Source organism: Lycorma delicatula, chromosome 7 (genome assembly GCF_047948215.1).
Source record: "Lycorma delicatula isolate Av1 chromosome 7, ASM4794821v1, whole genome shotgun sequence".
Lineage (NCBI taxonomy): Eukaryota > Metazoa > Arthropoda > Insecta > Hemiptera > Fulgoridae > Lycorma > Lycorma delicatula.
The window spans coordinates 41,253,045-41,278,141 of record NC_134461.1 but is presented as its reverse complement, the minus strand read 5'-3'; the positions used below and the strand labels follow the sequence as shown (position 1 = coordinate 41,278,141).

The window sequence follows — 25,097 nt, the reverse complement described above, 5'->3', positions numbered from 1 at the left end:
TCTTGTCCACCGCGTACCATTTGCTGCTGCATCGACAGAGTACATCACCTCACGAATTGCATGGACCACTGACATGCCCTTCTGGAATCCAAATTGATGAGGGGAGAGGCCCCCTTGCTCCTGTACCTCTGCCAAGAGCCGCCTTTCCACGACACGTTCATACATCTTGCCCAGTGTACTGAGTAAGCACACTGGATGGAAGGATCCTGGCTGGTCTGGATTTCTCCCCGGCTTGGGTAGAAGTACCAAGCGTGCCTTCTTCCAACATGATGGGAAAGCACTTCGTGTGAAGGCCTGGTTAAAACAGTCCAGCACCATCCACAGGAATGCCCCACCACCATCTTGGCCACCTCCCCTGGAATTTATAAACTTTACCTGTTATAAGTCACAAGAAAGAAGACATAATAAAAAAGGGAGTCTGACGAGGACGTTCCCTATCCCCTTTACTTTTTAACCTTTACATAGAACTAGCAGTTAATGATGTTAAAGAACAATTTAGATCCGGAGTAACAGTGCAAGGTGAAGAAATAAAGATACTACAATTTGGTGATGGTGTAATAATTCTAAGAGCCTCTTTCCTCTTTCATTTGTGTGTGCAATCCATTCTTAGGCACTACTCTAATTTTCCTTCCTACCTATAACACTATTTCAGTGCCTCATTATTAACTTATATCTTACTTTATCTTACTCCTTCATAGTTTCTGTTCATATCTTACTTCATTTTCATCATGTTCACATTATTTGGGATGTATGCTTGCAAAAAGCAATTTTTGGGTTCATCTTGTGCTCATACAATTATCCTATTATTAATAAAAGTAATTCTTTCTACACATTTTACTATTTTCTTTTTTAACAAGGATTCCTAAGTCTTTTCTTCCTTTTTCCTCATAGTATATTATGGTAACATCACTGTTAACTTCAGTTTTTCCTTTTCATCTAATTTAACTTGTGTAATTACATGTTTCCTGTTTATTTTCATCTTCCCTTTTTAGATTTACAGTTTACCTGTTTACAGAAGTAACCTTAAATGCACCTGCTCTTATCTTCTTTCCATCTTGATGATTCCATTCTTGCAGCTGATTCCCACAGTTTTTCGTGTTGCTTCCCTCAGAGATATGGAGAGTAGTAACTTCATAACAAAAATTAGTATCTTTTATTAAGTGGAAAAGATAAATGTGAAAAAGTACCTAGAAAATAGTTTAAAAAAACATTGTTCATTATATAATAGAAGCTAAAAAAATTTAGTTGGTAAAAAAGTTAAAAGAAAAGTCAAAAGATTGTACAAAAATGTAGTTGTGTGTCAAAATTTAGTTGAGTGATTAAGTAATTATAATCTTACAACTGTCTTTTAAGTGCCACAAATGTTAAGTGCTGATCTCTGAGTTAGAGTAGTTAATATCGCTGCTTCTCTGCAAGGTGTTGGGTCGAATTTGTCAGGCATAGAATTTTTCATACGTTACAAAATCACTCTTACCCATAAAAATAAATGAACCAGCTGTAATTGAGGATTAGCCTTAATTGGAATCAAATAAATAAAACATCTGACCTGTTAGGTTTATTAATTTTCAGGAATTGCAGTGAAAAAATAATTAGTTTTTCATCATAGTCTCCTGTTAGCTTGATTCACCTATTCCAGTAATATTATTCAAGCTTTTTGATACCGTCAGATAAATACAATTTAGACTCCAAAATAGGTACATGTTTCTTCAATTATTGCTTAATGAAAATTACCTTCGATTGAGTTTTTTGCATTTTTAAACACAGAAAAGACACTCAGCTCTAATTCTGAAGAATATGCAGAATGTGGAAATGGAAGCAATCTGTTGTATAATTCACAATTGTCAGATTGCTACTTGTGAGATGATACACTTTCAAATGAAAAAGCACTTTTTTTTCAAATGTGGCAATTTTTGCTTGATTTAATTTGTCCATTCAATCTGTGTAACATACACAGTGTAATATATTCCTTTGATAGTTTCTCCTTTTTCTAGATATTCAGTTGATATTATACTGTGTTCATTTCATAAATAATCCAGTTGCCATAATCTATTGAACTGCTGCCTTGTTTGGAGCACTTCCACCAGCATGTACTCACTGTTATGACTCTCCTTTCATTTCTTGTGTTGTGATGAATTCATGTTCATCAATGGTTATTAATTGATGCAGAAATTAGTTTGTATTATGTTTAAATAATGCTTAGAAGTGGTCACTCAATCCGTAGAAGTAAGCAAACACTTTATTCACTATTCCAGAAGAAATAGTTTTGATATGCAACCAAAAAATTGAACTCTGTTTCTTTTGAACCATTAAGCAGTTCAAAAATAAATTCTTTCTTACTATTTCTTTTTTCCATTTTTAAAAGCATTAATATTTGTTTTGTTAAAGTGGCTGAAAAAATAAACTAGTAGGTGGAATGTCATAACAAGAATCATTAAAGGTTGGTACTTGTTAACTATTATGTTAGTTATTCATTCATTAGTGCCACCGTATGCTGGAATTCCAGATAATTATCAAATGCCTCTCGTAGAATTAATGCTATTAAATTTAAAATAATTTTTTTACAATCTGAGAAAAAATAAAATAGTGAAAACTTATCTGACATGAAGGGAAAATAAGCTATAAGAAAAAAGTGTACAAATTTTCAGAGTAGATTTACAAACTGTATAAAAGTGCTCATATTAATATAAATTTAAGGCAGTAGTGTGTAATTGTGCTATGAGTCTTGGAAAGAAATTTGATGTTGAATGTGAATTTGTGGTTGCTCAGCCAGATGTGGAACTTACCTGGATACAAATATACACCTTCCATCCGCACCATGTTAAAAAGTTATTTAATTAAAAGTAGTTTTTAATTATGACTAATTGTTAAAAGAAGTTACACCAAAACACAATCCATATTTTGAAATTATCTCTTACCTGTTAAAAAATGTTTAATTCAAAATTTATAAATAAGATTGACAGTTTTTAATTAATATTGCTGTATTTAAAAATATATATGTATATATATATGTTTTATGTTTAGTTTTCATTTATTTATTTCTTTTTCTATTTTATGTTATAGATGTTGACCGTAAAAGAGCATATTGAAGATCTAAATAAACAATATAAAGAGCTCTCTGAAAGTAAAGGCCCTCGTGATATTACTCAAGAATTTGTTCTTCGTTCCAAACTGCGTGATATTAACACTGCTTGCAAGGTAATATTAAAAAATTTTTTCAAACTATATTGCATTGTTGCTATAAAATAGAGTTGGCTACAGTTGTAGAGAGCTGTTCACTGTAAATAATATTTATTGTAACATGAAAAATACAATTGAATTAACCCAGGTTTGACCACTATCATTGTTGACTGAAAGTGATTTAGGTTTGGCAGTTAAAGGTTTTAAGGTAATTGAAAATAATGAAGCTCACGGCTTAAGTAATCCTGTCATATTTTGAATTATGAAAGCAAATTACTATATAACTGTAGCCCTTATAAATTTATTAACACAAGAATAAAACTATTTGTTTTTGTACTGTATGCAGTAAGAAATATTTATAAGTAACTATAATGATAATAAATTCTAAGTGTAGAAAGAATTTTTGCTATTTATGAAAATAGTTAAACACACTGTGTTGCAGAATTGAATGAGGCTAATGCTACGAGAAAAGAGTACTGTAATGCCCTGCACAGTGACTGTCTACCGCGTGCATGCAAGCTTTTATTTTCTCCGTATGAACTAACATGACTGAAATATATAACGCTACTTTTGTAACTGCTCTAATGCTGAGAAATTAAACATTTTTTTTGAAAATCATAGCTTAGTGTTGCATTTTGTTTAATCAATGTGGCTTTGCAGAATTATCTCATTTATATATTGGTTAAATTTTTTGGTAAGTCAAATTTTTCACATTAGTTATGTAATATTGTTGTAATGTAAAATACATTCAATATAAATGCGTTTGGAAAGTCACTGTGCAGTATGTTTTATAATTGTGTTATGCATTCTGTGTTTTCAGGTGTTTCAGCATTTCTGTGTTGTTAGGTTGGTTACCCTGCGGGTTCGTTAAGCGTTGCTCAGTAATAAACTAAAATGTCAGTTCTTGAATTGGGATTGAATGTGCTTCGTTTTGCTTTGTCAGAATCAGTAGTTGCAAGAAATGTAATGCTTCTTTTGGTAGAGGAGCACATTTTCCTTGTTGAACACTTCTTTCATGAACATTACAAGTATACAGACTTATTTAAGCATAAGTTTTCTGAAAAGTTTCAAAATACTCCTGTTCCTCATTTCAATGTAGTTTAAACTTATCTTAACGTAACATCTTAAGATGTTACGTTAAGATAAATGTTACGTTGATCGATGTGAAGACCACCTAAACTAAACAAACAGAAGCTGCTTGATATTTTGAATATTATGGTCAAAAGTACATAACAAGTGTATGTTAGCACAGCAGTAAGATATCAGACTTGTTACTGCACATAAAGCTGTAAGAAAAGAATTGAAATTTTTACCCTTCAAAGTAATGTTTGTACAAGTACTGAAACCTACAGATCATGCCAATAGGCTAAATTACCATTGATTTTCAATGGTTTAAAAGTTTTATTGACCAAAATTTTGTAGGTATCCTTGACATTACATTTACTACATAAGAGTGCAGTTTCACCTGGGAGGGTCTACACAAAAGACACAACTGTGATCAACAACTAACCCCTGTGAATTACACGAAGGGAAAATTGGAGTCTGGGTTGGTGTGAATAGAATGCATATTGTTGGTCCAATCTTCTTTGGAAATACAGTAATAGTGGTTGTTATTGTGCTGATTTAACAAACTTCATTAGTCAGTTAACAGAAGTGGAAATCAATCATGGTTGATCCAACAACATGGCGCCGCAGTGCACTCAACTAACAGGTCAATGATGTTTTTTTACAAAATTTCTTTGGTGAATGATTAATTTCGAGGGGTTTGTGGCCTGCAGTGTATTGCAACAAATCATGCAAATTTGACAAACTAAAACTAAAAACTGTTTACTACTGTTTGTTTGCGGATTAGTTTTTTGGGTTTTAGTTTGTGGTTTTCCCATTGCCTTCTAAATTCCAATACCGTTGATCTGGTGATTCACGCACCTGAATTAAACATTTATCAAAAAAATAATCTAATACTTTTTATCATACATCAGGAGCTACTTCATCACTTTATTTTTACAAATTTAACTATCATACTAATATGTCTATAAGAAAATTATTTCATGTATTATATTTAATAAAAGGAGAAGTTTGAATATAAATCTAATAGATTAAGAAAAGGGATGAATTAATGATAATTTTGAAAAAGAAAGGAATTGATTGCAAAGATAGGAGTCTTATGAAGGAGTTTTATATGAACCAGAACATAAAAGTAAGAATAGGAAGTGAGACAACACAAAAAATAGAAATAGTTAAGGGAGTACGACAAGGATGCTGCATGTCACCTACACTATTCAATATTTATCTAGAAGAAATTATCAACAATGATTTGAAGGGTAATAGAGGGGTGGCAATAGGTGGTAGAAGAATGTATATGATTTGCTGATGACATGCTGGTGCTGGCAGGAAGTGTAATTGAAATGCATAACGATCTAAATAAGGCTTCTGAGAATCTAGGGGTAAAAATTAACAAAAAGAAAACAAAATGTATGTTATTAGATGGCAAAGATGAAAATATTAATGTAAGAATTGAGACTGGGGTACTAGAGCAGGTGGTGAAATTTAAGTGCTTGGGTAGCCTCCTAACGGAAGATTATAACAGTATCACAGAAATCTGAAGGTGGAGACAATAGATAAGGAGACATTTAATAGGAAATGGAGTTTGCTATGTGGGAAATTAAATTTAGATTTGAAGAAGAAATTGGCAAGGTGTTTTATTTGGAGTGTTTGTTATGCTTTTTGGTGCAGAAACATGAACTTTAAAAAAGGAAGACCAAACAGCGAATTGAGGCATTTGAGATGTGGGTGTGGTATAAAATGGTAAACGTTTGTTGGCAAGATAGTAACAAATGAGTAGGTGTTGAGAAGAGCAGAAGAGGAAAGCAATTTATTTGTTAAATATTTTAAGCAGGAAAAGGAACTGGCTAGGACACTGTATGAGGCTAGGACACTGTATGCTTACTAGTAGATGCAGATGAAGGAATTGGTGATTGGAAAGAGGGGAAGGGGAAGAAGAAGATTTCAGTTGATTGATGGGATTGTGGAAAGAGGAAAATATATAGAAACAAAAACACTTGCACAGGACAGGAACAAATGGAGAGCAGCCATGGCAAGACCCTACCCCATTGGTAGAATACAATGAATGAATGAATGAAATATGTTAATTGTAGATAATGTTACAATCTATTAATATCACTTCTTATTCGCTTACATTCAATATATATATATATATTACATTGTATATATATATATATACTTATTCTTCTTATTCACTGAAAAGAATCAGTTTGGCAAAATAATTTTGAGAATTTTGTACATCCTTGATGGATTTCAATTGATGTCCCTTTTTTTAGTCCTGAACATTTTATTTTATTACCTAATAGCTTATTTTCTCCCTATTGTACTATATTAGCATCCTTGTGCTTCTTCCTCCTCTTCCTTTCACTTTTCTCTCTGATGAGAGTTTTTGCATAGCTTAAGTCCCAACAAAGATGCGTTCCTCTTATCTTCTTCATCAAACTTCTGTCTCCTCTTCTTGTCATTTTCATTCATTTCTGTTTCATTTTGTTAATTTATCATTTTTTCTGTTTTTTTATTCTCCACAAACATATTTCAAAACTATCTTATAGTTTCTTTCTCATTTTGAGTAGTTGATACAAATTCATATGATAGTACTCTCCCACAAAGTATTTAATTAGTTTACCAGGATCCTTCTTGCCATCAACTGTCCTTTTACCTTTGTGAAAGATCTTTTCACTTACCCATAAGTAAGTGAAAAAATCCTCATATGTATTCTGTTTTACCTGTCTCACACAGCTTGCATTCCAACTGATTAAACTTTCCAAATACAAAATGACTTGATATAGCTTTCTTTTTTATATTGCTATAAAAAGCAATATTTTTTATATTGCCTTTTAGCAGTATATTAAAATAAAACCAATATATTGCAACTTATTTCTTATAAACTCAGTTCTATTCTAATATAGTACTATTATAGAATCTATATTCATACTGTGAATAAATCAAATGAATTTCTTGTACCATAAGTTGTTCTTTATTCATTAACATAATCTTTATAGTAAAAAAAATAATAATTTTAATTAATTTACATTAAGGTATATTTTATGAATAGATAATACTCATATCTTTAAGTAAAATAATGGTAATTAAGAAGTTTAGAAATAAATTCACTTTAATTATAATATAAATTAATCTATACATACAACCCATATCAGTTAATGAATTATATATGTGTATATATATATAAAAATTTATTGCATACTATTGTTTTAGTTTTTTACTATAATAAATCAATTTTTCTAATTTAAATAATATGAATTAATTTAAGTAATAATTCATTACTGTAGATTGAGGCCCTAGCCTCCTTAAAAGTGAAATTGTGAATTTTTCCTCTTTGTCAACAATCTAATACCATTTTTTCCCTGTTTTTCAACATAAAAATAATAGACCATGCGTTTTATAACATTTTTGATTTTCAGCTCTCTATCTTGACTTGAGATAAAAGTACTCTAGGGTAATTGAAAGGGTTACTGAAAGGGATATGTTCGTCTACAGCAGGAACTTTTTTGTTAAAAACAAAAGAATATTGGAGAAAAGAGAGCTTTTGTTATTTATCAGTATTATTCTCACAACCATGTGATTAGCAAAGACAGCAAGGGTCCAGGGAACTCTACTCACTGACTAGCTAGAATTATATAATTTTTAATTTTTTTCTGTTTATTATTTTCATATATGTAAAATATTTCATTTAATGCAGCGTTTTAGATATTTATTGTAAAAAAAAATATATAAAAAAAAAACATCCTTGTCATCTCGCTTCAAATATCCAAATATTAGCATCCCACTTTGCAGCTTCGCCTGTACTATATGCATATAGAAATTAACAAATTGGAAATTGGCTAGTACCATATAAATAGTACAGGCTAATTTTTCAGTTGTTTATATTTTAGAAAGTTTGAAATTATTATTGAATTTTAGTTGAGAAAAAATTTTCTTTTTATATTTAATTATTTTGGTGTACATCTCATCATTTTTATTGTGTCTTTAGCAGTGTAAATCTGAATTTTCCCTATTAAATAAATAAAATCCATTTTTTATCAACAAAAGATTGTTAAACTTGGATCAGTTGTTTTAAACTTCATGCTTTAGATTTTATTATGGATGGCTGTGATGCATATAAAGCACCTGAGGTGTTTCTCTTACACTTTCTTTCTATGATAAGTAATAACATTCATTACACAACCAGGCCCTGTGGTTAGTAGAGTGAAATTGTCACCTATTTACCTAAAACTCTCCTGCATGTCAGTGAGCTTGCATGCAGAAATTCAACAGTATATTTGAGTCATTGGTGAAGGCAACAGGGATCTTCTCACTCCTTACTTTCCGTGATAAGCATGACACACAGTGTTTGTTATCTTGTTGTAATAATAAATCAGATATGTTGTAAAATGCAAGGTCTATTATTACTGCATGGAAAAACAAAATGAAGAAGGGAATTAGGTTGTTTTCAAAGAGGAAAACTCACAAATTCAATTTACTTGTTATCTTGAGATATACAGTCACGTTTGAAATTCCTAAGTGAAGATGGAACTTTCCACTTTTGTTCTTTATTCCTTACATTCCTTTTGCCTTTTTTTTTGTTTGTGATTTATGAAAGTAATTCACTTTTATTTTTTTTTACAATTTTTATTTTTTTTTAGGAATGGGATCAACTTCTTGAACAACAGAAGGAGATAGAGGAAAAACTGCACGAAGCAGAAGCATCACCTCCTAGGTAATATTTAAAAAAAACAATTTCCGACCAGTTTTAATATTTTAAATATATTTGTACAATTAGATGCATTGACTTTTATAATGATAAATTGGTTAATATTTAAATTTTGCTCTAGTAATTTTGGGAAAAAATATTTTACTTGTTTTTCATCATCTTCAGAGAAATGGGATATTGTTAGTATTTATTAAGTTGTTTATACTTCACCATTAGTTCCAAGTTATAAGAGCTAATTATTAAGAGCTTACAATTCTTGCAACTTGACGACTAATCCACCAACTGGGAATTCAGAATAAACTGTCATTGGTCAGTGATGGTGGACAATGAACCATATCATGCTTGTAACCTAGTCACAACCTTCATAAACAATCTTGTTATGAATTTATATAAACAAAACAACTATCATTTACTGAGCTCACTTCTTATTATTTACCGTGCAGTGAAATGAATGCTATAAATATAGCATGGTGTCATGTCTACATAACCAAAAAATATCTCTTTATACTTAATTTATTTTTCCAAGTGTGATGTAAAGTTAGATCTCCCAGTAGAAAAATTATATTTACTATTCTTTATTTAACTTATAATTTCTTTTTAGAATCAGATTTTTTATTATAAAATCATTAATTATTTTAAAATGAACTGCAGTTATATTAATAAACATTTGACACTTTTTAATGATAAACACTTTAATGATAAAGTCCAAGTTTAAAAATGAAATCTAAATTTTGTGAAATTTACCTAGTTCTGATTGTTCATTAAAAATCACTCGGTTCAATTCGTTGGTTTGAAAAATATTTGTTTCTGTTTGTGTGTTGACATTATTTTGTTCTTATTTGCATAATATCTTTCCTTATATGATCCAATGAAAATGAACATGCTCTGGATTTTTTTGTAACTTTATTTTATAATGCTGAAATTTCTCTTTGAGAAGGGGCAAATTTATTGTCCCTTTCAATCTTTTTTGATATTTTGATTTTAACAAGATTTTATCATGTAGTTCTAAAGTCTATCAAACAAATAATGTGTTAAGTAGTTTATTCTGTTTAAACAAAAGAAAAAAGTAAATGAGTTACAGCAGAACTAAATATTAAAATAACTGAAAAAACTGAAAGCATTAAATAGATAAATTATGTATGATTTGTGTATATTAATCTGTGTGTAAGTAATTACAGTGAGTATTATTAGTAAGTTATTATACAGTTTGTAATTAGATAATTTATATTCTAAGAGAACCAAAGTTGATTCTAAGCCTGTGTTGAAAAAGGGAGGAGGGTAAATGGCTGGTTATTGTGTCCTGGTGAGAAAATTGCTGTGATAATTGTAGACATCAAATACCAGGAAACATTCTATAGGCAGAATAATTAGATTATAATAAAAAAATCCTATCGTAAATGGTCGTTGGTGAATGCAAGTAACTAGCATCTTAAAATTGATCTTTTCAGCTTAGGGAAGGAAATTCATAACGTCTCATTTTGGCAGAGGTTGTCTTATTAACAGTCTATACTATAAAAAGTGGCAGTTATGGAACCAAATAACAGATTTTAAAGGATAAAATTTCCTATTGTAAATTTAGAAGAACTTAAGGAAATAACGACGATGTGGATATCAGAACTTCAATAAAGAAAAATGATTTGAGAATTGGAAATGCAAACTTTGTTAAAGCTAGGGAAATGAATCAAATTACGGACAAGATTTCAGTTAGATGTAGCAGCTCTGCAAGGGATTGGATGATAGGGTTAGGGTGGAATTGACTACAATTATCGTTTGTTGCTCTACACTGATTTTTTTTTTCTTTTAAGAATCAGGAATAGCCTGCTTTACCTTATAAGCACCTCAGCTGTTTTGGTTTTTGTGCATACATGGAAAAAAAATAGTGGTTGTTAGGCTTGCAGGCTGAATGACCACCACTGTCACTGATTATTATCAGTTAAGAAGCAGCTGCCCTATAGCATAGAACATAGATGGAGCCAGTGTGATTGGTTGGCACATAATTCATATATTTAATAAGGAACAAGAGATAAGAAAAAAAATGATAATGTAATTAATTATGGGTTAAGGGGGTTTGAATAGTTAGTAGATGAATGAGTTTTCCTCTTGTCATAAGCTTGATTTTCACACCTCATGTAATATGTGCTAAATTCAATGTATATGCATACACACCCCTCTTTCGCTTGTTCATCTAATCAACATTGCAAATAATTCCCCTTACTAGTGTTGGTGCAAAATGCAGAGTGTTTTGTAAAGCTAATTTCCAAAGTAAAACTAAGTTACAACTAAAAGATAATACATTGTGCCTTCAGATATATTGTGTGTCTTTTAGATTTTAATTACTTTCATTTATGTCGCATTATACATTGATGTTTACTCAGATTTCCTGTTAACACTTAATTACAATTACATTTGTTTGTTGTAAAAAAAATTATAAATTAAGGTAGTACTAATATAAAATAATTAATTAAAACCCAATTTCAATGTTATTAAGGGGATTTAAGAAGTAAACATATGTAATTAAACTAGACTAAAATTAGGAATTTTTAGTTAGTCTGACATCAAAAAAGTTACCTCTACTTTTTTTTCAGTGATGTCTACTTGTCTTCTCGTGATCGTCAGATTTTGGATTGGCATTTTGCTAATTTGGAGTTTGCTAATGCAACGCCACTTAGCAACTTATCTCTAAAACATTGGGATCAAGATGACGATTTTGAGTTTACAGGAAGCCATCTAACAGGTAAGATGATCAAGTTGTATTCATTGTTACATTGAATCTAAGAAACTATTTTGATTGCTTTTCATCTGTGATATGTCTTAAGCAATATCTTTTTTTTGAATTAAGTTTCTGTTAAGTGTTTGAGTTGTGTTAAGTTAGAGTTACTCCAACTGTGTTTTTCCCCAATATTATTATTAGTATTTAATTAAAGTCTAATTGTATGAATGAAATTGTTGACACCAATGTACACCAATTGATGGTTAAATTATTTCATCTAATTTTTGTTTATAAATTAATAAAAAAGAAATTAAATAATTTTTTTCACTTATTTGTTCACTTTTTTTATTTATTTGTTGATATCGATTTCCTTTTTTGTTGTTATTAGATATATTTGTTGGTATGGTTGCTAACTGCAAACATATGAATAGAATTTTTATAATGATTATACTGGTACAGTCTAGGATACTTTTGTTTCCGTTTGACCATAGTAGAAGCTAGCAAGTTTAAAAATGCTTTGTTGTTACAATACAGCTCTGCAACCACTCATATTATTGTACAGTGTGTTCAGAAAGTCGTTGTACAGTAAGCTTTAGAATTATGTGGTGCATTCTGTTCTTTCAGCGTTAGGTTGGTTGTCCTGTGGGTTTGTTGGGCATCGTTCAGTAATAAACTAAGACATCAGTTGTTGAGTTGTGATTGAACGTACTTCATTTAGGTGGGCATCGCTGAGTAATAAACTAAGACATCAGTTGCTGAGTTGTGATTGAACGTACTTCATTTAGGTTCATGCTATTTATTTTATTGGAATCAATAGTTGCAAGAAATGTAATTGTCCTTTCAGTAGAGGAATGCATTTTTCTCGTTGAACATGTCTTTTGTGAAGATGACAGGTTTAGTGATGTAGTTAAGCACACAACTTTTCTGAAAAGTTTCCAAATACTCCTCTTCCTCAGCACAATGGAGTTTGAACTCTTATTAAAAATTTCAGCCAACAGGCTCTGTTGAAGACACTGATTGTAGTGGAAGACCACCTAAACTAAACAAATAAAAGCTGCTTGATATTTTGATGCTTTGCCCAAAAGTCCGTCAAAGTCAATGCATAAGTTAGCACAGTAACAAGATTTCTACCACATATAAAGCTTAAGAAAAAAGCTGAAACTTCTCCCGTACAAAGTACGGGAAATGTATTTTCAAGAACTGAAACCAGATTGTCAAAAGACTAAATTATTGTCATTGGTTTAAACATTTTATTGGCCAAAATTCCGTAGGTATCCTTGACTTTGTTTTTTTTTTTTTTTACAAATGGTGATTTCATGTTGAAGGTTTTATTATTTAACAAAATACATGACTGGCCAACAACTAACCCCCATGAATTACATGAACAATCTTTATACGAAGTGAAAATTGGAGTCTGGGTTGGTGTAAGTAGAACATGCATTGTGGGTCCAATCTTTTTTGAAAATATAGTTAATAGTAAAATACAGTAAGTAGCATATTGTACAGTGTGGCTATTGTAACAAACTTCATTAGTTAGTTAACAGAAGTGGAAATCAATCAAGGTTGGTGTTCCCTCTCATGTTCTCATCATTTATGATAAACAAATTATATAACTCAGTCTTCTTACTTATGTAAGATATATATGTTAATCTAGTTCTACAGCTGTTTTATAATAAGAAGAAATACACATTATATCTACTGTAAAAATATACTTCTTTTTATGTAATTATTAAGGCTCATTTAGTCTAATACAAAATATTATATAGTAAACAATTCAGTTCTTAAGATGTAAAACTAAGTTCCTAAATAGATTAAAATAATTCACTTCTTTTAAAATGTTAAAGTAAATGTATATAAAAGAACTTCAATCATATTATAAAAAATAATTTAAACTGTGAATACATAACGATATGAAAGTTATGAGGCATGATGAAAGTAACAAGGTGTCGCACTCCCAGCGTTGCGCAGTGGCTCGTCCCAAAATCCTTTTCCCGCTATGATGTTTAAATTCGTTTATGCGGTTGGCGCACAAACAGAAGCAAGACATCAATGTGATTAAAGGCAGAATTATCAAGGGGGAGGGGACAATTCATCTATGCAAACATTTAATTTGTATAAATCATATAATCTTTTAGATTAATTAATTTTAGAACTTAAAATTTAATAATAATTGAAGATGAAGTCAATAAGTTCAGAGAAAATTTCATTCCATTGATCAATTAGCCAGTAATATATTCTTTTCATTTTTCCCATACTGGCATTTGAATTCGAAATTTAATCATATTTATTTCATCAAAATTTAAATTCAGATAAAAAACACACTTTTGAACTTGCCATGTTCAATTTTTATATTATCACGTGATTTTCCGCATTTTTATACCACACACTTTGTAATGCTTCATTCTCCAGGAACGGAAAATATTTCACGTTCTTTTTCACTGGTGAATCAGTTCTGCCCAAACAATTGAGGAAATAACACGACGGCATATTTACATTTGTATCAGAATAAATTTGTATAAAAAAAACCACTGTTTAAAAGCGAGTAGTTATAAAATCGAGAAAATTCAGAGACAAACTATCTGTGTAAAAGCTAAAACAGAATTGTGTCTTCAGAGAGAAAATTCTTTTCTGCTTTGTCCAGGTAAAAAAATGAGTCAGAGTTGTAAAACAAAACAGATTAAGATATCAAACCTGAATGCAGAACAATTGTTCTCTTTATTGCACGCGGTTTAAAATGGTTTACCTAGAAAAATCCCTTGCATTTCATTTGACTCATTAGAAAAATATGTTTATTGAATATAAAATTATGTACATCCTTTATAACAGTCATGCATGGTTAATTAATATGGCCAGAAATAATATTCCTACTGAACAGCACTAAGTTATCAGATAAATGAACTTTACTGTTTTGCACTTCATAGTATGCATTAATATGTAATAGTTGTAGATTTAATTTCTTATCTGTTAACTAAGTCATTACATAAATTATCACATGTTTACAGATTGTAATGTAAAATGATGAAAGTGATGAAGTTTAAGTTATGTAGTTTTGCCCGGTTAATGAAATGTTTTTCCCGGGCTTCCACTTAACAACAGACATCTCAAAATTTTCTGGTTCCTATTTTGTACACTGTTGAGAGGTTTCAGTGTTTGATATATACTGTACACCTGTAGTTTACTCCTTTACAATATTTATTGTATTTTGAGAGGATATTATCAACAGAAAAATGATTAGTAATTATTTAGGTAGTTCTGTCATACATTAAGCTTGAAGAAACTGTAAAAAAAATCTGTTAAATAAATGAGATAGTTATTGCCATATTGAAAAAAAATTTAATCATAGCCACCCGATGCTGCAGTTTTGCTGTAGCATTGCCTTCACTGATAAAAAACAAGTCAAAACCAGTTTTAAAGCTAAACTAAGCAATAAAGAAAGAAGTTTAGTTAACAGGTTTGTTAGCTAATGAATGAAAGCAACTTCTAGTGATGACAGTATCATTAATGCAAATGAAATGAGGCTGTTTTACAAATTTAGATTAGATAAGAACTTCCAATTTATTGGTAAAATATGTTATAGGGTATTGGAATTTTTCATTTTCTGCATTTAAAATTGTATATACAAAATTTTAAAGGTATTTCAAGAATGTAAATTCTATTTTTTGTATTTTTATTCTAATTCGATAATTATTCTTACTTACGTATTTATAGGAAATAAGCTTGTGATACCATAAAAAAGTTTAATTAGATGAGGTCTGATATATTATTTTCTACAATCTGTAAAACATATAAGAATGTTGTTTTAATGTGTTATGTATTTATATTTATGTTTATATACATATAAATATCTGAACACATTGCTATACATCAACGAAACTAAACTAATCTTTTTTTAACTATCAATAGTTCTTATGGAATTGTTGTAGGGTTAGAACATTTACTCGTCACAACTTACTTCTTAGATTAGCTTTGGAGGTATTGGTAAAACCATTTTATAAATATATATCTTTATAATTGTATTGTATTTGATAAAAAAACAGATATAAAATTCTAAATCTGTTAAAGAAATCTTTTTTTAGTGCTTATGTTGAAATGTGTAAAGATTACATTCTCAGGTTTAAGAAAAACTAATTGTTCATTTATATAATTGATCTGGATTAGATCAGGATTTTGGCTGGTGAAAAGTTAACATTCTATATAAGGGAGGTATAATAACATTTTGTCCTGGTTGACTGGAGTATACAGTACAGTATTATGTTTTGAAAGAAATAGCTTTCTTTGAAGAGTTTTATATCCCACGGACCACTTGATGAAGAAAGTTTAGTTTTACATTATATTAAAGTTTCATTAAAACTTTATTAGGAAAGCATATTATAGTTACTTCATATAGGCCAAGAATAATTCATTGAATGTGGATATCTTGCAATCATCTAACTGCTTGACTTTTCTTCAAGCACTTTTTATTGGCTTCTCTTTTCTTTAATATCCAGGAACATTGGATTATATGAAGATTTTACTTTTGCATGGTTTCTATAAAAAAATAATCCTAAAAGTTTAACTAGAAATTTTTGAAATCTGTACCTTAAAACTTTCACCAATAGACTTAAAATTTTTCTCTCCTTAAAATGTTGTCAAAGTAGGAAGAATCTTTTGTTATTATCGTAGGTTTAAGTAGTGATTTATCCTTCATTTTTAAAAGCAGAAGTTCTGTAAACTCTTAGATTTTAATATTCAAACTGCAGACCCGAATTTAAATCAATTTATTATTTTTCATCTCAGAGATATTATCAAATTGAGATTGGTTTCCAAATCTTATCAGAAGTTAAAGTATATTATATATTTTAGATGCTCGTAAATGTAAATCTTGTATACCGATGGTTAGCATGAATGTATAAATGAATGAATGGACATCATAAAAAGACTGTATTATCTACAACTTTTTTTTTTTTACCTACTAGTAATAACAAAAATGTACAAAAACTACGAAGTTTAAACATGTTAAATCTTAAAGAGTTCTGAGTACCAGACTTTTTAACCTGAGCTATTTTCAGATTATTATTTCTGATCATTTCCTTAAAATGCTTATTTACATCTGTAACAAATTCCTAATAAGTTATTTTTCTAATTTTAAAGATAAAACGTAATGTCAGCACCATAATACTTTGCTTTTCTTATATTTAATGAGTTAAGAGTTTTAAACATTTAACTTTATACTAATATTGCTGCTAACTTTTAAAAAGTGCATTACTCATTTAGCTGACCTTTTGTTGTGCAAAAATAAAATTGAAGCTCAAAAATCTACATGCGAGGCTACCAAACTTTTAAATAAATACAGTTTCTAATTACTTTAGTCTTCTTCTAATTTTACATAAAAAGTGCATTTTTTAGACATTTTACAAATATAATCTAAATCTTGTTAAATTGTAATTTGCTATATAAATTATTCCAAGCATTATTTTTTTATGATTAACATGTTCAATAATATTATTTTCATTAATGTTCGTTCCATTATAATCTTGTTTAGTTTTTTATTTAATGTTTTATGATTGTAAAGGATCACTTTCAGTCAGTCCATTATTCAAGTGTCTTTGAAGCAGCTATTGTAATCCTCTCAGTACTCTTTCATACGTTCCAATCTTTGTACCCTTTCTGGTATTAAAAATTTTCATGTGTGAGTTTCTTTCTTGAGTGTGAAGCGAGTGTTTATGTCCTTGACTTTTATATTTAATATTTATCTCATCTCTGGTGTCTTCTGGTGTAAGGCCAATTTTTTCAGATCCTTTCTTATGTCTCTGATCCATCTGCATTCTGTCTTTGTGCTTTCGAGTCAAGATTATAGTGTGCCAGCTATTTCAGAGGTCTTGAATCTTGTAACCTCTTGATACAGACCAATGAATTCTAGTCTTCTCTTACACATGGCATCACTGACAGATTCTAACTCTTTGTATAATCCTGTTTATTATATATTGTAATATATAATAAACTTAACTACTAATACAAAGTAATATATGTGTATATATATATATATATATATATATATATATATATATATATTTGCTACTAGTTACTAATGTATAGTAAACTTAATTTTACTTTTATTTATTTTTAACCATTTATTAATAATATTTTCTAATCGTACTGATTGTTGTACTTAACATTATTTGCTTGCATGTAAATAACTTATCATCAGCAAATAATGTTTAAAAAAATACATGAACTCCAGTATGAATAAGCTTTATTAAATTTTATGAAAGAAATAAATATTAAATAATCATAATTTACAGTAATTTTTTTATAAGTGTTTAAGATATCCTCCATTTTCAGCTATTCAGGTATTAACACATTTCTTCATGCTAGTAGCTGCCTTTTTAATGGCTGCAGCACTATTATTGGATATTTCGATGTCATTGTTCTCTTTTGATTTGATCAATTGTAGGAGGATTATTTCTGAACATATTTTTTCTTTTAAATAACCTCTAAGAAATTCATGGGAGATAAATCTGATGACCTAGATGGTCATTGGCCAAAGGAAATGACTTTCTCCATAAAGAACTCAATAGCAGCAACATGTGTTTTTTGCTATGCAAGCTGTTGCCGTCTTGCAGTCGCATTCATACTTTTCTAGCAGAGCTATGAAGTCAGATATAATCTGGTAATATTCTGTTAGTGTTTTCATGAAAAATATTGGACCCGCTATTCTCTCCTGAATATTGCTACAAACAAAACACACCGACCGTTTCAATAATTGAGTTTCTTTTGTGACTGGGTTCTCACAATTCCTGCATTATGTGAATACAGTATAGATATAATTTTTATTTTTTGTGACTTTGCTCACATTCCCACATGACATTCCAATATGCCGAGATTGCCTTCTTATCGATTTTCAAATTGGTCGTTTAAAGGATTCCCAAACATGTTCTGAAGATTTGTTGTTTAAAATAGTTGGCTGGCCAGACTGTTTTTGTTCATTTACACTACCAGTTTCTCTAAAACAAGCTATGTATGAAATTATTGACTTATTAGGTATTTTTGATGAAGGAAAATCTACAGCACAGTCTTGGCACTTTAATTGCGGTTGAAAATAACTAAGTTGAGACTACATGTTGAAACTAAAATGCATGATGTTCTTTTTATAGCACCTGACATTGGACAAACAAAATAGGAAGAGATTATTGGTTGTTGTGCATATATATTTGCTATAAGATCAAACATTACAAACCCACCTGTTAGTGCCAACTTTAAAACAAATTTCCCACTTCAGTGGATTAATGAATTCAGGGAAACTTTTCACTCACCTGTATATTATTTATGTATAACATAAAAATGCACTTATTGTCTACTGAGCCACTCCTATTTAATGATTCCTTAATACAACATATATTATCTCTGTAGTTTTTTGTTTACAATTTCTAGTAAATGAAAAATTGTAATTTATCTGTTTGTTTACAATTTATGAATCTATTACCTTTGTTAAAAGTAACTATTTATTCCTAAAAATTAATTATGTCCATCAAACAGCATAGAGGAAAGGGCTTTAATTAAGAGATTGACTTTAATAGAACTGTAATTAACCTTTGTTAATAGTTTTTAAATAATGCTAATTATGAGAAAAAACCGAAATGGTTCTGCATCTTTTCTATAATCTTTACAAATAATGAATGTTCAATATAATTTTCAGTAATTTACTCTGCGTAGTTATATTGATTTTTTATGTTTACTATCTGTGTATGTGTCTTACTACTATTTCATATTTGAATTAATATGGATTTTGATCCATGTTGTGATCCATTCTGATTAAAATTTTAGTTTGGTTTCTCTTGATCTGTCTAGGGAAAGGAGGGGATAACTTTTTTTGTACATGGAATAGCACACCTATCCACCCTAACAGAATTACATACAATGTATAATTATACATATCAATTTATATACTACTACTAGAAGTAGGTGTCTTATACATTTGTTTTATACATCACGCACATAGAGGATAAATTTTTTAATTTCCTGAAAAAATGAATTAATTTTTTTAATATCTCATTATTTTATCAGTTGAGGTCTTTTTAACCTAATTTTATGTTATTGAAAGATCTTATTCTTTGTAGTATAAATTTCTAATTTTTATCAGTTTCTTGAACTTTTTATTAATAGAATAAAACAATCTTTATTAATTTATATATATATATAGCAACAAAGGCTGATGGCCAATAACAGATAATAATAATAAATTTTATAGTGTGTAAAAATTATATGCCTGACAGGGACTCAAACCTGAAACCTTCATATAAAAGCAGAGAAGCTATCACTCTACTGTGCTTATTATGATTATTATAGAAAATTATTTTGTAAGAGTAATAGCTTTAAGCCTGATAAAGAGTTAAATTTTAAGGCGTTTGTGGATAGATTTAAAAATTTTTGCTACATTATTGCCAGATTTTATTTTATTTTTGTTATTATTATATTTTATTTTTGTTTATATGTAAAATTGGACTGTTATTTTAGTTTATTTGAATAACTTAATCAACAGCTTTTTGTGTCTATTAAGATAATAATATAGAAGTTCGATAGAAACAAAGCTGATTGTTTATTCAAATGAGATTTTTCGTTGTTAGAAGATAATAAATCTTGTCTTTCTGGATGATTAGTATCTCTTATCTCCACTAAGTCTTCTGTGGTTCTTGTTTTTATTGCTGTTAGTTTTCTTATACTTAAATTTAGAAATCTTTTTTTTCCAAAACAGTAATTTTTTTAAAACTGGGTACTACAATCTTCAGTTTTTGCTCTCGCAATTTATATGTATGATTACCAAAATTTGCATATTATTATAAAGATTCATTGACATGTTTGTATGATAGTTTTTCGACTAAATAAAAAGAGTGGTTTTTATAGAAGTCATTCTCATTCAGTGCTTTATTATAGGTATTTAAATTCTTGTATTTTTAATCTGTAAATCAATCTTATTTTTCCTCAAACATATTTTAATGGTTCTGAGGTGTGAAAAATACAAAACACATCTACCTGAACTTAAAATGTTGATAAATTGGCAAAATCTATGTTGTGGTTTTTCTTTTTAATTATTTTTCTTTCTTTTTATTCTGTGATTGGACTGTTGTGTCAATTTAAAACTTGTAAATATGATTAAGACATAAAAATAAAATAGTATTATCAAACATCTATTATTTCATTTTTTTTTTGTCTTCAGCCAATGCTCTCCAAGATTCCCTATCTTTGATAGGGAATCCCTAGGTTTGATGCAGCTCTCCAAGATTCCCTATCTAGTACTAGTCATTTCATTTCAGTATACCCCCTACATCCTACATCCCTAACAGTTTGTTTTAAATATTCCAAATGTTGCTTGCCTGCACAATTTTTTCCTTCTACCTGTCCCTCCAATGTTAAAGCAACTATTCCAGGATGCCTTAATATGTGGCCGATAAGTCTGTCTCTTCTTTTAACTATATTTTTCCAAATGCTTCTTTCTTCATCTATTTGCCGCAATACCTTTTCATTTGTCACTTTATCCACCCATCTGATTTTTAACATTCTCCTACATCACCGCATTTCAAAAGCTTCTAATCTTTTCTTCTCAGATACTCCAATTGTCCAAGTTTCACATCCATATAAAGCGACACTCCAAACATATACTTTCAAAAATCTTTTCCTGACATTTAAATTAATTTTTAATGTTAAGGTTATTTCATATATAAGCTATGATGATAATAATAATCATATACCAAATTTAAAAATCATGTAATGATTAAAGCATCTTATTTTGGTGAAGTGGTAGCATCAAACCTTCTCATACAAATTATCCTGGGTTTGAATCATGGTCAGGCTTGGCATATTCTCATATGCTACAAAAATTTGTTTTATATTTCCATCATATGAGTTTATGTGATGAATTATTCATAAAAAAATTGAAGTGTAATGAAAATTTAAAGCTGAAGTATTTTATGATCAACTGCAAAACTCTGATACGGAGAAACCTACCATGAAATTAGTCCAGTAAATTTTTTCAATTAAATAATAATAAAAGTTTTATAACTACTCTATGCATAATCTTGTTACAGAATCCTAATATAATTCTGCATATTAGCACTTTTTGTATATCCCATTTTTGATTTATACGGAATTTTGGTTTGTAGTTTTTAAAAAATGCCTTCAGCTTATGTCTATTTGAAGAATGGCCAGAGGAAATGCAGACAAATATTACCCAACATTATTTAAACATTGATGATGTATGAAAATTAGTTAAAGTGTGTCTTCAAATGCTGGTATTTATCTTTACTTCACAATTTTCGGGTTCCTACTCTCTGAAAAATTCTAGATTTTATGGACCTAATGTAAAGGGTTGCAGTTTATTTCTTACCCAAAACATTTTATAGTTTAGGAAGGATTAGTGGACGGAATCTGGGCACATCATCCACTAAGCTTATTTATTTTACACCCACTAGACATGAAATAGGTTCGTGGGTTGGCCCATCAGCAAAATCCCTTACCTTATCATTCCAGGGATTCATTGACTTTTCAAGTCGTCAAATTCTCACCATATACTTATCTGGATCCATGCTTAGATTCTCAGGGACTTACATATGCAAAACCAAAAATTAGAAATAAGGGAATAAGGATAACAAAATAGGGTGATACTGAGAAAGGATGTAAAAATATAAAACAAGTGCCATACCTTTTTAAAACCGGTTTTAAAACATTTCGCTAGTTTTTTACTTTTTTAGATTATTGTTTTAAGATTTAATATGTAAATTAGTCAAGATTTTACCAATTATTTCTTTATCTTGCCCTTTTCTTCTTTTTAATAATAGTTGTCTATATTAGTATAACTAGTATTTTGACTTTGACAGTATTTGAAATATTTAGTTAAATCCAAATTATACTTCACAAATAATAACAAATCATTCATTAATTAAATAATAAGCATTCTCTTAATATTCTAACTGAATAAAGTTTGATTTTTACTTGTTCATTAATTAATTATAAAAAGAAAAAAATGTGAGTAAAATATTTGTTTTTTTTGCAAGACTCATTTGGTTTAGTGTTAGCTACTTCGTGCGTCTTTATCTTAGGTAGATTATGTAATAAGTGCACAGAGCAAGCAAACCATGTACCTGTTTAATTTAGATTGGCAAAGGATAAGAAACTTTATAAAGATTGTTGGTATATAAATGAACGCATTATTTAGTGAGTGTGTTGACATGAGGCCTACGCGTTTTTCCGAACGTCTTCATTAAACGAGATTGCAATAATTATTAACTTTGTTTCTTATTTTTTACTTTTTGTTGCTTCCTTTCTTCGTTTGGTCGTCTCTTTATATATATTACATCCTGTTTTATTAAATTTTAACTGCTTTAATTGTATAATAAAAAATAAGAAAATATGTGCGTGATTTTTATTTATTATCTTCATATAATGAAGAATAATAATGATTATTATGTGGCCTGTAGTTGGTTGGATAATATTTGACAGGTAGTATCATTTATTTCTTGTTATTCCATTTCTTTCAGTACTTACCATATTTTCTCTGCTTATAAATATTCGCTTTTACAATCGATAAAAAGATAATTATTTTTATTATTACTTTTAATAGTAACATCTTCATTGTTAGAAATATCTGTGGACATGATTCTAAATATACTTTCAAATAACATAAGCTTTTTGAGGAAAACGTTTTTTTTTAAATATAAAAAAAATAATCACAATGTTTAAAAGGACGTGAACTATTTTTATATTTAACTCAAAAAATATATTTGTTTTGACTGACAGAGATTTTGTTGATAAGTTTTTGTTTAATTAATATGATATTTAGTTTTATGAAAGATTGAGTAAGATATGTTGCTTGATTTTTTATTAATTTTTTTTTTTTTGTAAAGTACGGTACACGTAATGAAACCAAAAAAAAACAAAAAGAAGATATAAAAAAATAAATCAAAAATCATTTTATCCTAATTATGTTTGTTAGTGCCATAATCAGAAAACTTGTAGGTGACCTGAGCGACACCAGTTATTCTGAAAGCAGCACAGACATTTTCAAGAATAACTATCATTTCAAGCCAGGCTTAGGAAAAGTGATGGTGAAGTACCTTTCGAGTTGTCTCCATCACTGAGCTAATATATTATTGCATATTGGCGTGACAAGTCTATTGCAATACGGGTGATTGTTCAATCCTACTAGTGTCACCTTCATTCTGTTCAACACAGGGACCAGTTGTTTAGTGAATGTCATTATTGTCAGAGAAAATACCTTGGGCTGCTTGTATTTCAGATGTCTTATGTTCATCATAGGATTAAGAAAGTCTTGAGAAGTATAGTATAATGCACAAATAATGTAATCCGTTGCAAAAAAATGTGTACATTTTATCTACTTCATACAGAATGCTAATACGTAATTAATATGTAAAAATAGATTTAATTACTAAATATGTAAATCCATATTAATCAAAAAATGTAAGTAGCATTTTATAATAGAATGTCGATGGAGCTATGCAGCTTATTTATTTTGCAAAACCTGTGGTTTTGTTATCAAACTATTTCTCTAACTTAATTGTACACATCAACTGCCCATTATTGCTTTCTTGAATAATTTTTACTCATGATCCTATAATATTGATATTATTTGATATTTTAAACTTTTAATAAAGACCGTAATTTGCGATTTATAAATCTGAATTGCTTCTCCATGATCAATTAACTGTTATCAAGCAATAGCTTCACATGATGAGAATATGATCATTGCAATTCTGATGTTCATCCATAAGCTTTATACAACATGTTTATTTCTATTTCATAACTTTGTCCTCTTAATACATCACCAAAATACTGAAATTTTATTATTGTGCATATTGCTATGGTAGTTTTTAATCATATATGTTCTTCAGCTATTTTATGTTTGTGCTGCTGTAGGACTCTGATTCAAATCTTGACATGTTTTACTTTTAATCATACTAACAAAACAGAAAAATTCTCAAACATCATTTACAAAAAATGCTATCTAAAATCTAGAAGGCATTCGTGATTGTTGAACATTCACTGTCAGTAGATACTGAGGACATAATGTATGTAAATTAATAAAACAGTTAAATAAATAAATGTAGAATATAGTTTTCAGAATATCATCAGATTTATCAAGAGAAATTTTTAGGCTGAGGTATCAGTGATATAGATTTTTTAGCTCTCGATTGGGATCAGCTAAAACGACTAATGTTTCTATTGTTTAAACCGATCCTAAAATTTCTTTGTTTATATTTGCTAAATATTTAATGGTAATAATTGTTTAACAATCTAAATGGACATTATTAGTTTTAGATTTTAAGTACGAGTGTAAGTCAGTTATTATCCGCAATGTAGTTAAAAATTTTATTGCAATACAAATAGGAAACTTACTTGTACATCCCTATTCAACATAATCCCCTTGCATTTCAATGCACTTGGTCC

At 29.2% G+C, this 25,097-nt stretch overlaps 1 protein-coding gene across 1 annotated transcript in view; it reads left to right on the top strand.

Annotated features, from left to right (window-relative positions):
• Positions 1 to 25,097, top strand: part of LOC142327384 (lysine-specific histone demethylase 1A-like) — a 177,970-nt gene that overhangs the window by 28,678 nt on the left and 124,195 nt on the right. The window contains exons 9-11 of the mRNA XM_075370393.1: positions 3,061 to 3,195; positions 8,883 to 8,956; positions 11,536 to 11,684. Of these exons, the coding sequence (XP_075226508.1) occupies positions 3,061 to 3,195; positions 8,883 to 8,956; positions 11,536 to 11,684 (358 nt within the window). The remainder of the gene's footprint in view (positions 1 to 3,060; positions 3,196 to 8,882; positions 8,957 to 11,535; positions 11,685 to 25,097) is intronic.